Below are 13,339 nucleotides of genomic sequence, written 5' to 3'. Positions count from 1 at the left end.
GGAGATGATAAGGGGGAAATGGAGGGAGAGAAGAGGAGAAAATTGACAGCAGAAGAAAACACCAGTTAATTTAACAGGTATCTGACAATATATTTCAATGTCAATGCTTTCCTTGAAAATACAAACACCAACTATGTATGTGTTAAGAAACCAGTCTTGATTTCCATTCAGTAACAGCAGTGGATATAGCAATAGATATTTCAGTACGGCTAAATCTGGTGTATTTGCAAGGTTCAGCGTTCAAACAGGGGCAGCTACACCCCGGTTTGGGGTGGCCCTTCCAAACAAGTTCTCTGGTCTCATCAAGAACTCCTCAATTTTGGCAGCAGTGGTTAAAAAAAAAGGGGGGGTGAAAGTAGGCATGGTTTAAACCTTTCTGCCAAGTCCAGCAGCCTGATGGGAATGTGAATCAACCCCTCCCCAGTCATCAGATTGATCATTTGAAGGAGGAGGAGCTTCATATCTTGTGTGTGTGTGTATGTGTGAGAGAGAAACAGTGCATGTTTGTGTGATGTGGTCATACCCAAGACTGCCATGCAGTCCTCACTAGGCCAAATTCCTTTTTCCAGGTTACGTATTGGATAATCAGCCCACTTTACCTAACTTCTCACTATACACAAAGGAGACGGAGGAAATTACTTGTGTCTGCTTCTTCAGGGTAATGCTTTGTAGTGCACCATGTTGAAAATGCTTAAGCTCCATTTTCAAATATCCAAAAAATACGTACATTAAGAGTATCTTTAAAAAAAACACTCAACTGAAAGCCAACTTTGTGTTTCGCTTACTAAGCAAGTTTCAATCTTACCTTTGTTCGAGCTGTTTAATGGTAGCAGCCATCTGATTTGTCTTCTCCTCCAAGCGGCTGTTTAGTTCACTCTTTTGTTTCACTCCCAGGTCAGAACTCTAGGAAGGCAAAAAGTCACAACACCATCCTTATTTGTTTATGCAGCAGTCACCTGCATCTTGCTGTTGACTGAGTATTGTTGATGCCAAAGTACCAAACTGAGAGAAAAATGCACAAACACTGAATAGTTGCAGTGATTTTAAAATGAAGACCTGGAAATCCCAGAGGACAAAAAAAGGGGAGACACAAGTTCAAGTCCTATTTCAAGCATAAGCTGAGTGCATGGTCTTTGCCAAATCACACTACTGGCCACAGTGCCTCGCTACAGAATTGAAATTGCAACGACCAGCTTCACAAAGCTGTGCTGAAGTGGCGTAAACGTAAAGGTACCCCTGACAGTTAAGTCCAGTCGCGAATGACTCTGGGGTTGCGGCTGAGGGAGCCAGCGTTTGTCCGCAGACAGCTTCCGGGTCATGTGGCCAGCATGACTAAGCCGCTTCTGGCGAAACCAGAGCAGCGCATGGAAATGCCATTTACCTTCCCGCCGGAGAGGTACCTATTTATCTACTTGCACTTTGACGTGCTTTCGAACTGCTAGGTGGGCAGGAGCTAGGACCAAACATTATTGTAAATAATGTTTACATAATGTAAATAATTTACATTATTGTAAATACACATTGAACATACAGTAATTAAAATTTGAAGGCTTTAAGATTCTCAACACAAGGTTTACTTCAAGGCTTTTGATCTTATCTATGTAAAGCTTGTGCAAGACTAAATGGTATCACTATAACTATGATTAACCAAATAAGGGAGAAGCAACAGGCCCTGAATTCAAATGCTGAGTTATAAGCACTCCGTGTGCAACACTGAACCATGGCAGGGAAAAATTAGCAAGAGAGATTGGAGGGGGGGGGTGAGAGAGAGACGGGGGGGGGGTGAGAGAGAGACAGACAGACAGACAGAGGAAAGAGCGCAAATCCCCCCAGTTCTTTCCCAACCTCTTACTCAGAAGTAAGGTGTAGCTGTTGTGATATCTGCTCCAGCCCAGATAGTTCCATGTGAAGAAATTGTAAAAGGAGCACAGTGCAGTACAGAGATGATGTTAAGTGTCCTTTCACAGAGAAACACATTTAAATTACCCTACAGAGCAGGGCCCAAGATGACTGCTGTCCTACACTACAGCACTATGTTTCTTTCTTATGCATACAATGCCGCAAAAGTTCAGGGGAAGAATAACATTTAACCATGCAAGCCAAGTGAGGTTGAGAATGCCGAGGGTCCTCTTCCTGAACTTCAGGCTGACCAAGCATTTGAACCTTGGTGTCTCATATCCAAACCATGCATATTTTCCACCATAAAGCTAAGAGGAGTGAGTCATGACCTAGCAGCCAACCTGGTCTTGCTTGCTTACCTGCAGCTTGAAGGAAAGTTCGAGTTTTAGGGCCCTGAGATCATCAAGCTGCTGCCTGAGTGCCACCAGTGCATCTTGCTTCTCGCAGACATCTTTTTCCAGCATCTTCATGGCCAGTTCCATCTCTTGTCTCATTCCAATCTGCACCTCAAGCTCTTTTTCCACATCCTAAATCACACACACATACATACATATGTATGAAATCTGGAATATGAAAAATCTACCCACATTGTCCATTCCTCCGGCACAGAAAATGAAAGGTGAATTTTCTATACAAATCCAGAAGAGCAGCAGTGCTAGTTTAGCACATTGAATGCTACTGAATTTATTGTGAGGCGAGCCTTTGTAGGCTCCGCTCTGTTTTATCAAAGTGATGTTTCTCACATCTGATTAAGTAGAATCCAGCTTACCATGAATGCTACTTCTCTCCATTAATATGGGAAAATGTTCATACAGCAAGAGATCCAGGGCTTGTAACAGTCTCTTAGACCTGAGCGTTGAGCTGTGCCACTTACCAGCCGCAGCTGTGTTTCTTCCTTTAAGTGTTTCCGTGCTTCACTAAGGGCATGTCCATCTGCAGTTCTGTCTTGCTTGGGTACCTGCTGTTAAATCAGAAAAGCAATGGGGTTTTGTTGTTGTGTTTTTGGTACTCAACAAATATCACAATGATTAAATGATGTCACTTCTGATTTTTCCCTTTCAGCAAAGTTCATGCAAAAGCATCACCTTTGTTAATTTATCTGTGTAGCTACTTGGATACCTAAGGCCACACTAATTATTTAAACATCAGTGTGTGTTCGCAATGGATAGCGTACATTCAGATCTTAAGGCATGCAAGCAAATGACAGCACAAGGATCCTTCTGCAACCTAAGTTCTCCAGGGGGAGCTCTATAATTTGGCACGTCAATACACATACTGGATAGATCACAGTATAACAGAGGCAGAGAACAGGAGAAATAAGGTACTTTGCAGTAAAATGCCTTCAGGTCCTAGAAAAGTAAGTTGCACTACGTACAGGCAACTCCATGGCAGTGACGCAGTGGGACATGATCTACCCGCAGTTGCCAGACACACACAAACACACTCTCACACACTGACCTTTCTGTTGGATTCCAAAATATATGAACTTTCTTCTTTGACTCGCTCCATGTCTTCTTGCAGTGTTATTATTCTGTTGTTCGCAACAGCAAGCTGTGTGTGTCAATGAGAACAATGCAACGAGTGAAAAACAACACTTTTTGTGACTTTCTTGGTCAAGAGTTAAAATGAACTTGGACTAGGGCAACTGCGGAACTCCTATTGCTTAATGCCAAGACAAATCATGAGAAATCTTACACATACAAAAGTTGGCCAGTAGAAGATAGCTGTGACGGGTTGCTCAAGAAAGGTGTAGCAACCTCTGGTCCTGACAGTTCTTAATGGCCTCAAACCAAGACCAAAGAAGAACCAAAGCTACCCAGACTTTCATGTTCCCTAAACCTGTGCTGGACTCCCTGATCAGGCCTTTTGGACCACTCTGCCCACAACTTCGTATTCCTGCTTCCTCTAACCTACCATTCCATGTTCATAATTCCTGTCCTTACCAACATATGCCTTCCTTGGGGTAGGTGTCTGCCAAGTCTTGTACCAAAATAGTCCTTTACCTGACATCTCCAGGCCATAATGTTATTTGTTTGGTTTGTACTAGTAAAATGTTTGAGAATTACTTCTGAGTAAATACAAATAGGATTGGGCTTTTAGCTGGTCAGCCATCCTGCATTAACTTGCTAAAATATGCATACAATTTGCATACACACAGAAGTTTTGAAGGAAAATGCCTGTTTTTGTTTTTACAGGCTTCCATATCTGCCTTGGGACGCGGGTGGCGTTGTGGTCTAAACCACTGAGCCTTGGGCTTGCCGATCGGAAGTTTGGCGATTCGAATCCCTGCGATGAGGTGAGCTCCCGTTGCCCGGTCCCAGCTCCTGCCAACCTAGCAATTCAAAAGCACGTCAAAGTGCAAGTAGATAAATAGGTACCGCTCTGGCGGGAAGGTAAACAGCGTTTCTGTGCGCTGCTCTGGTTTTGCCAGAAGCGGCTTAGTCATGCTGGTCACATGACCCGGAAAAACTGTCTGTGGACAAACGTCGGCTCCCTCGGCCAGTAGAGCAAGATGAGTGCCGCAACCCCAGAGTCGTTCGCAACTGGACTTAACTGTCAGGGGTCCTTTACCTTTACCTTTATATCTGCCTCATCATGCTCCACTACAAAAGAGGTATTCCGTCCATGTGAGAAAAATTATCAAACATTCAGTTCTAATTAACTTAATACCTGAAACATATTTCCCTCCCAAACATGAACAAAAAGCACATTTCTTTGATTTCTACCTACCTCCTCAGTAAGTTTAGTATTGGATTTTTCTAAAGCATCAACTTTCGCCTGCAGATTATTGACTGTGGCACTGTGAAATTAAGAGACCTGCGGTAATTATACTGAAATGAAAGAACTCAACATTAACAAACCAAGTTTTTTACAGGTCATAATTATATAGGAAAACTGCACATTACCTTAAATGTCTGTTCAGCTCTTCCACATAATTTTTCTGGTCCAGAATTGCAGTAATTTGACCATCTCTGGAATTGGGACACAATTAATAATAAGAAATAGCAGCTCAACATTATATATCAAATACATATGAACCAGATGGGGAGGTGGGGGACTCGTTCTATTGTCGTTGTACTTATGAAAAGAAAAAAGACTGAAAGCAACTGTAGTTTAGCAAACATTATAACACCATTCCATAACAATCAGACAAACTGGACTTAATTCCAACATTATTCCAAACTATGATTAGAGAAGCTTAAGTAGAGTTTGGTGTGATATCTGAATGAACAAACAATGGCTTATAACCAGGTAGCAAACCAGAATTTAAAAACATGGTTTGAAATGTGTTTGCAAACCAAAGTTTCTGTTAGCTATTGTTTGGTATGATGTCTCAATTAACAAGCCTACGATCATCATTCATCGTCCAGCATTCAAAATCCAGAGAGTGCTGTACCACAAGGACAGAAGTGAATTCGTCAAGCTGAGTGCTGAGAAAACTCAAAAGCTGACAAGTAGCTCCAAACCATGGTTTGCATGTTGTAAGTTTAGAAGCTCAAACAAGACTTGAGTGGAACCACTGAAAGCAAAACCTTGATTTCCAAGTATGTATGAGTGAGAATGATGAACAGTAAACATGACAAAAGCAAAAGATAATTTATTTAAAAACTAAACAATAAAGTGACAGAAGTAGTAACCAAAGGGGACATTAATTTAATAACTGTGCTAGTATTTCTGTCAACACCTTCTCATACAGTATCTTGCATCTGTGTAAGTTAAGTCACAGCTGCTGTATTAAATTTCTTTAACAGAAAAGAATATAGGCACACGTGTTTTCAGGCTCCATATCTGTACTTCAGAGCTAAATATTTTGGCATTCAGATCACTTTAGTACAGCCTATTTCAGGAAAGAAGTAAACCTTCAAGGCTTCAATATTAACACTAATATTAGCAGATCCCACCCCAAAACAGTTTTGAATTTATATAGTGGTTACAATGTCTCCCAAAAGGTTAATGAGATTGTGTTAAGCCTGTAATTGAATGCTGGGGCTATTATTAGGAGGGAAAGTACAAAGCAGCATAATTGTTAAGTTCAAACTAATATATAGTTTCATAGAACATTCTGATGCACTAGTCCAGAGAAAGATTACCTACCCCTCACTTCCCTTGCTGCTGTTCCCATCCTTTAAGTACATTGAAAAATCGATAACTCCAACCTACAAGAGAAGTCAGTAATGCTTCAGGTCAAAACACAACTATATTTCTTCTTGCATGAAAAATTGAGTGCCTTATTATGATTACATGGGCAATAATCAGGTAGATGAGCCAGCTTTGCGTGCTCAGATCTTCCTATTTTCTACTTTTTCAGCAGCAGCTCTCACATCACCAATGGTCCTTTAAACAGCTGTTTGAAATGGGGAAAACCCCAGTGAAAGCACACTACTGCATGCAAGTGAGTAATTCATCTCGCTGGATCATGGCCGCAGTGTGCCATCAGTGTGTTTCTTCCTACTAAGAATGAAACCCAGATACCCAGAGAAGATGGGAACTATATTTAAATTAATATCAGTCCAGTTCTTCTGCAGACAGCATCTTAGAAGTAGGGTAGGACAACAAATCATAGCCGACACATTTTTCCCCAGGCCACATCCAAATATATATGAACAGAAAATGCAAATGAGATCTACTTCTGTTCAAAAATAGACATGGTTATCAATCCTCTACAACAAAGGTCACCAGCGTAACACCTGCGGGTGCACATATCGCTTTCCTGACACCCACAGGGAATGCATACTCTTCAGGAATTAGACTTGAAAAAGCATTATTTTGTAGCTAACAGAATAAGCTGTGATGTGTACTTGGATGAAGTGCCTTTGTGGTGCCCACAACACTTTCTCTAATTTGAAAAAGCACCCACAGGCTTTAAAATGTTGGTGACTCCTGCTCTACAATTCTATATCCATAAATCTAGAAGCCAGCAAAGAATATGGATCCCATAAACTTTCTTAAACATGCAGGTTTCTAGGCCCCATGGTATGGAAGAACTTGCACACTGCTTGAGGAGGGCAGCTTAGCTTGACATCTTCACAGTCAGCTGTCCGTGCAGATAGATGTTTTGAATGCCCCTCACTTACCCTCACATCTCTCCCTCCTATCATACTTCAACTTTCTCAGAAGTCCAAGAATTATTCATGAACACTGAGCAAGTCAATATTTTTTAAAAATTTCAAAAATTGTGATTCTGTACAGAAAAATGTGTGTTTGCTCAACACAACAGAATTTTATTTTTTTTAAGCACAAAGTACAGATTTTCCCTTGAGGATGCTTTCACCTGGTTCTGAGACGACTTCCTTTTTTCTGCTTTCACTTCAAATCAGAACAAAGGAAAAGAAACTAACAGGCTATTTTACTAGTTTAAAGTAATTAGCAACAAGAACGAAGAAACGGCTGCTTAGAGATGTGCAGAGAACAGCTATATTGTTTCAAATGGAAACAGACATACAGTAAAACCTAAAAAAACCAAAAACCCTCTTCACTGATAAATGCCAAGAAAATACAAAACCAAAACGCAAAGTATCTTAGTTCCCTAAGCAAAAAATACCTCAACAAGTAGGAAAATCCTTTATTTAGAGTTCAGTGAATCTTGAATTGTGTAGCAGCCACTGACTAGCCAAATTGCATCCCAGTTATGCCTTTTTTCCCTTTTTTAAAAAACTTTTTCAAGAGCCAAATGGACACAACTGAAGAGAATATATAGGGGAACAAAATATCCATCACCTGTGAATCCAAGTCTTCTCCCTTCATGCAAAAGTTTGCATCAATTACATTCAGACCTACTAAAAGACCAGCAATTATGGCACCTTCTTCTTCCATCATTAGCGCGTTAGGTTCATAAAACTCACTGCAAAACAAGTTGAGATAAAGCTTGTCAAATCACTATATTCCAGACTTCAACAAATCTACTCATGGTTATTTACTGCTCAGCCTAGTGGATGAGTTGATAAGAAAGCTTTTAAGTTTTACGGTAGTTTGTGATGATTAGCCAGGAGGCGTTGGAAGCCAAGCCAGTCACTCTGCAAGAGAATCCTTGTTCAATTATCTACATTATTCAATCACAGGAAGCAGGGATTCCAACTTTAAAACAAGGCTAGGAGAATGGGGCAGAGGATTATTAGGGTTTGATACAGATCCTTCATCCCTCAATACATACAGAGAGATTTGTGGGGCAATTTTGATAACTTCAGAGGGGCATGAATATACCTTGCTTTTGGAGGGGGTATTCTATTGCAAACAATTACACAAGGTGGCCAGGAATGCATTCTTTCCTTCTAAAAACATTTTTCATTCGCTAAGCGGCTTAGTTACACTCCCCTGGCTACTCTGCACTTTGAGAGTGGCTGAACGAAAATGCCTCACCCAGGGAATGATGCTATGTGGCACTGTATGGAAAAAATAATGGCTGCCCCATCTTTTGTCCATTGAGAACTTGCAAAAGGGAAGATAAACTGATTAAAGTTTTATTTTCCTGCCACTTTCATTGCAAAATAAAGTGAATTTTATAAATATATCATTTATAGGCCTTCAGAATTAAAAAATAAATAAATCAAAATGTCAACCAATCAAAACTTTACAACACTGGCTTAGAGATGGCACAATGGGTCAGTGTGTCCGTCTGTAAGCCAGAAGGTTGGTGGTTGGCGCCCACCCTGGGACAGCTGTAGACAGAATTCCTTCATTGCAGGGGGTTGGACTAGATGACCCTCAGGGTCCCTTTCAACTCTATAGTTCCATGATTCTATGAAAGCAGTCAGCAAGTTTTATAGGGCTCTTCTTCATCCTGGATGTTATATTAAAATAAAATAGCAGTAAGTGCGGGAAGTACTTGGGGTCATGGTAGAAAAGCTTTGGTATTTGCCATGGCGTCATTTCAGGATTAAAATGGAAACTTTTCTTTCATGGCTCATGAGACCGCATGAGACAGGATGGGATCATGACACATGTGCAAGAGGAGGACCATGTTAGAAGTCTGAACGGCTTGCTTGCATCAAGGTCATTGTGAATAACCAACAGGCATGTAAAAATAGAGAAAAATTCAAAATTCCGAAAACATTAAGAGCAAGGAAATGGTTTTCCATAACTATATTCTTTTAAAAGAAACCAGAAGGCAATCACCGCATGCATTATTTACATTGAATCTATCTACCTATAGTCTACACTCAGTTGGTAGAGCATGAGACTCTTAATCTCATGGCCATGGGTTCAAGCCCCAAGTTGGGTGAAAGATTTCTGCATTTGCAGGGGGTTGGACTAGGCGATCCTTGTGGTCCCTTCCAACTCTATGATTCTATATGTGTATTTCTGACCTATAGTGGCTCAAGAGCAAACAGAGAGAATGTGTATGTGCGCATGCACAAACACACCCACAGAGTTTAGAACGGTCAGCTGCTGTGCATTCCCACTCTCCTGAACTGCAATCCATTTACTGCCAGCAAGATTAAGTCTCACTTCATTTCATATGCAAGGTTAGCCTGCAGACAGGAACCTGTTTATCTTATTTTTCTACAGTAAAATGTCTAGTAAAATTTTAAGTGCTTTCAAAAAATTGTGACCGTGTACACATTTCCTTCTCGGTGTAGGGCAAAGTCGTGTCTACGGGAAACCTTTGAGTTCCTTTCTAGAGCCCTCAATGCTGGCAGGCAGGTATTCAAAGAAATTATGACAATTTAGCAAGTCTCCAAACAAGATTATACATTCCACCCATGCTGCTATCAAAACAACCTCTGGAAGTGCCAGAACAACAATGAGTCAAATTATGAATACAGAGGCACACAGAGAAGATACCCACAGAAAACAATTTGCTTATGTAATAAATCCCCTTTTATTGAAAGCAAGGCTTCTCTGGGTCAAGAAACAGCAAACCACTAACCTGAGAATTTCCCTTCTGTTTATCAAGGCTTTCATGTACTCAGAAAGCTTCTTCTGCATGAGAGCTAGGCGAAGCCATGCCCTTCCTCTACCCACAGGCGTCCTATCAATACCAGAGACAAAAAGATATATGCTGTTATATAATCTACATTCCAACTTCCACACCCAAAATAAACAGTAAAATTGAGACAATGTTTTATTTTAGTGATGCAGACTGTAGCTCACTAAGATGATCTTTTCCTGCTCCATGCAAGAAAATTAGTTTTTAGTTGGGGGAATCAGAACCATAATATTCCAAATATGGCCCAACAGATTTCTAAAATTTGCTATTGCTTTCAAATCTCTTCATTTGCAATGCTGAATTTGCCTGTTTCATTGTTGTTGCGCACAGAGTTGACATTTTAGTCCAGTTCAGACATGACAGGAAACAGGCAGCTAAACCGAAGGCAGAGGAGCTGTGGAAAGCTGGGCAAGTTGCTAACTATTTGTGCGATGAATAGACTTCTGCTTGATGGCCAATGCCCTACAGCATCCCTGGCAAATGCCTGACCAGCTTCTTGTTGAAAGGGTAGACAAAAGTCTTCACTTACTTCAACCCTGGCAGATCTTTAACACTTGCTGTGATTTCTCCAGCTTCAGGGACAAACTTCTCTACCAACTCCAGAGGTCCCCAAAATGACTTGTTTTGGCCCAGGAAAGTCTTCTTGGCTAGATAAAAGCATTGTTACTCCTTATATCTGAATCAACATCTTAAAATTACAATGGGATCATGTGAATTGCCTTAGAAATACAAATCATATACAACAGCCCACCCAAAATATTAATCCATTTACACTGCTCCTTCACCTTTATCCTATGCTCTGTTGTGCTCTATAATCCTCCTGCGAACAGTGTAATTATTTCAGACAAGGAGCCATGCAGATGGCAGCAGGTATGCAATTATGAGAAGAAAGAAGCAGTTCATTTTTTCTTCCCCCTTTTCTCATTTCCTGTTTTCAGACTTGAGTGTCTCTCCAGTGCAGTTTTTCAGCAAATACTGTAATGCAGTGCTTTTTTCCCCAGGGGATACTCAAGGGTACGCAGCACCAGCACCTCTTTTTTGTTGTTGTTAAAAAGTGTGGCACTTACTGTAACAACTTCATGGTGAGTACTAGAAGTATGAGTTGTGCAGGAAGAGGCATCTTTGGCAACAGAAGTTGCTAGAAATCCACTTTAGGGGGTGAGCGTTCAAGTGTTGACCCACAACCCCTCCCTCACTTCTCACAGGTGGAAAAATAGTTCCTGTCCCAGGATTCAGACTCATTATAAAAGGAAAGTTTGCTTAGGCCTTTAATGAAAAAATACTGCTCTATCGCAACCAGTACAGAAGTCTCTGCTACAGTATGCATGATGAGACAGGAACTATTTTTCCACCTGTGAGAAGTGAGGGAGGGGTTGAGAGTCAACACTTGCGCGCTCACCCCCTTTTAGGCTGCAACTGGTGAGCCAACTGGCATCCCTTCAGGGGCTGGGTTTGGCTCCAGAACCTCAATTTTCTGAAGAATCTGATTAACAGCAGGCAGTAGGGCAATTCTCTCTCTCTCCTCCTGTGATTGGCTCTTAAGTGCCATCAGGTCAGTTGCTTACAGAGAGAACTGTGTGCCAGGAATGGCTGTGACCAGGACACTTATCTGTTTTGCTCCCATATTGTTGTGGGGTGACACACTTTACAGAGACGTCTCTCTTTGTCCTGCTACTGCCACTGTGGCATTGCTGGAAGGCAATACCAGGGGGTAGACTGGACCTCCAGAACAGACAGCGAGCACAGTGTGAGAAAGTCTGCTGATTTCTTCTAGGCCCTAAGAAAATTAATGGGTGGGAACATCTTCACGTAGAAGCCTGCCCCTGCCTAATTTGATTGAAAACAACTTTATTCTAACATCTTCGTAAGCTGCCTTGAAGACCTAAATAGTAGAAGGGCAGAATAAAAATATGCTAAATAAAATAACACCCACATAAGTATTATTTCTGTGGGCAGCTTTGTGCATAGGACCAAAAAAAAAGTGACCACATGCAGCGGTGGAATAGCAATTTAACATTGTGGACCTAATCCCTCAAGTAGGTTTGCCATCACAATCACCCACCTTTTAAGCCATGTTTGAGACAATGTTCCATCACTACAAAAAACTGCTGGAGGGGTGCATAGTCAGAGTCCAAAGTTCTCCCAAGATTAAGAGCAGATTCAATCAAGCCCTTTATGCTCAGCTTAGCCATGTTCATCAGGTTCATGCGTTCATTAGCCATGAGATAGTTGGGATCTGCAACAAAACACACAGACAAGGTTTTGTCAGAAAAATGCCTTGACGGAAAATCATTTTCAATGGGCAACTGTTATTTTTAACATAAGGGACACTATGGATACTGAAAGGCAGAGTATTTGTAGAAACCAAAGCTTTAGGTCTTGTTTTTTAAAACTATGACAACAGCAGCACATCAGACAGAGCCGAAAGTGATTCAGCTACTGGAATATTTAAATTAGTAAACAAAGAAAAACTGAGTGTCTCTGGGGAAAAGGTTTTAAGAGACTTGTGGCAGGGATTTTCTAGAGAAATTAGCCATAAGGAAAACAGCAGAATGGGCAGAGGGAGGAGGATACAGCTCTTTGGTGACTGACAGATCTAGCTTCTAATCAGAGGGAATGGTTTTTCCAGAGCTCTCCTATCACAGTGTTTTGGGAAAGGGATGCTGCAATTATCACCTTGTATCTTGCATCATCTTGTTCTTATCTGTGCTCTTTGTTGGTCCTGCTAGTACAGCTAGCTGGAAAAATGTGGGATACTAAGGTCCTTTTGAATCTTAGTCACATACTCACACATCCACTCCTGTCAAATCAGTTTTGCTTTCAGTTCCTATGACTTTTAGTGCCAACGGGGCAGAACAGAAGCCTAAGGCTTCCCCTCAACCCTCTTCATCATAACTCCATAGCCCTTACACCCATTCTTCTGGAAAAGCTGCAGACTGCTTTCTTAGGGACACCTCTACAATGTATACCATTTTCATGATAACGTTTTTGCCTGTAAAACAGCAGAGAGGGAAGCGAATCCTCACCCCACAAAAAAACCCCACCCAAATTTAAAGACACCTAGCACATAAAAAAAACCCAACCCTGCCAGATACAGTATATTCATCTGTAATTTGGCAGGTTTCTTATCTAGGAGCACCTCTCTCTGGTGGGTGCTATTTTCCTACAAAATTGCCCACAAAACAATAAGAGAGATCAAGTCATTTTCTTTATCCACCTCAAAATTCTAAATCTTGCCCTAGTAGGAAAACAACTGTAGGTATCCTTTTGAAGTTTGGCAGGATTCATCCCCTCAGAAGGCGTAACAAGCCTGAAAGTGTCATCCATGTCTGTCAAAATTATAGACAGTACTATATATATATATATATATATATATATATATATATATATCCCTAACAGATACTGCTGTACCTCTTTGTCTCCAAACTTGGTCCAATAGCTTCATTTTTTTTCATATCAGGATTCAGACTCGGACCCAAACCAAACTAGACAGTCTCCAAAGCACCTCAAATT

At 41.0% G+C, this 13,339-nt stretch overlaps 1 protein-coding gene across 8 annotated transcripts in view; it reads right to left on the bottom strand.

The window, feature by feature from the left end:
* RUFY3 (RUN and FYVE domain containing 3) overlaps positions 1-13,339 on the bottom strand; it is a 45,753-nt gene that overhangs the window by 11,487 nt on the left and 20,927 nt on the right. For all 8 annotated transcript variants that reach the window (XM_081020819.1, XM_081020818.1, XM_081020814.1 and 5 more), the window contains 11 exons: positions 11,889-12,062; positions 10,356-10,473; positions 9,767-9,868; positions 7,618-7,741; positions 5,995-6,056; positions 4,806-4,871; positions 4,630-4,699; positions 3,358-3,450; positions 2,774-2,860; positions 2,259-2,426; positions 806-903 (listed from right to left, as the gene is read on the bottom strand). In XM_081020819.1, coding sequence (XP_080876945.1) covers positions 806-903; positions 2,259-2,426; positions 2,774-2,860; positions 3,358-3,450; positions 4,630-4,699; positions 4,806-4,871; positions 5,995-6,056; positions 7,618-7,741; positions 9,767-9,868; positions 10,356-10,473; positions 11,889-12,062 — 1,162 coding nt within the window. The remainder of the gene's footprint in view (positions 1-805; positions 904-2,258; positions 2,427-2,773; positions 2,861-3,357; positions 3,451-4,629; positions 4,700-4,805; positions 4,872-5,994; positions 6,057-7,617; positions 7,742-9,766; positions 9,869-10,355; positions 10,474-11,888; positions 12,063-13,339) is intronic.

This window comes from Podarcis pityusensis (genome assembly GCF_964106645.2).
Source record: "Podarcis pityusensis genome assembly, chromosome: 9".
NCBI lineage: Eukaryota > Metazoa > Chordata > Lepidosauria > Squamata > Lacertidae > Podarcis > Podarcis pityusensis.
This window is presented reverse-complemented; position numbering and strand designations above follow the sequence as displayed.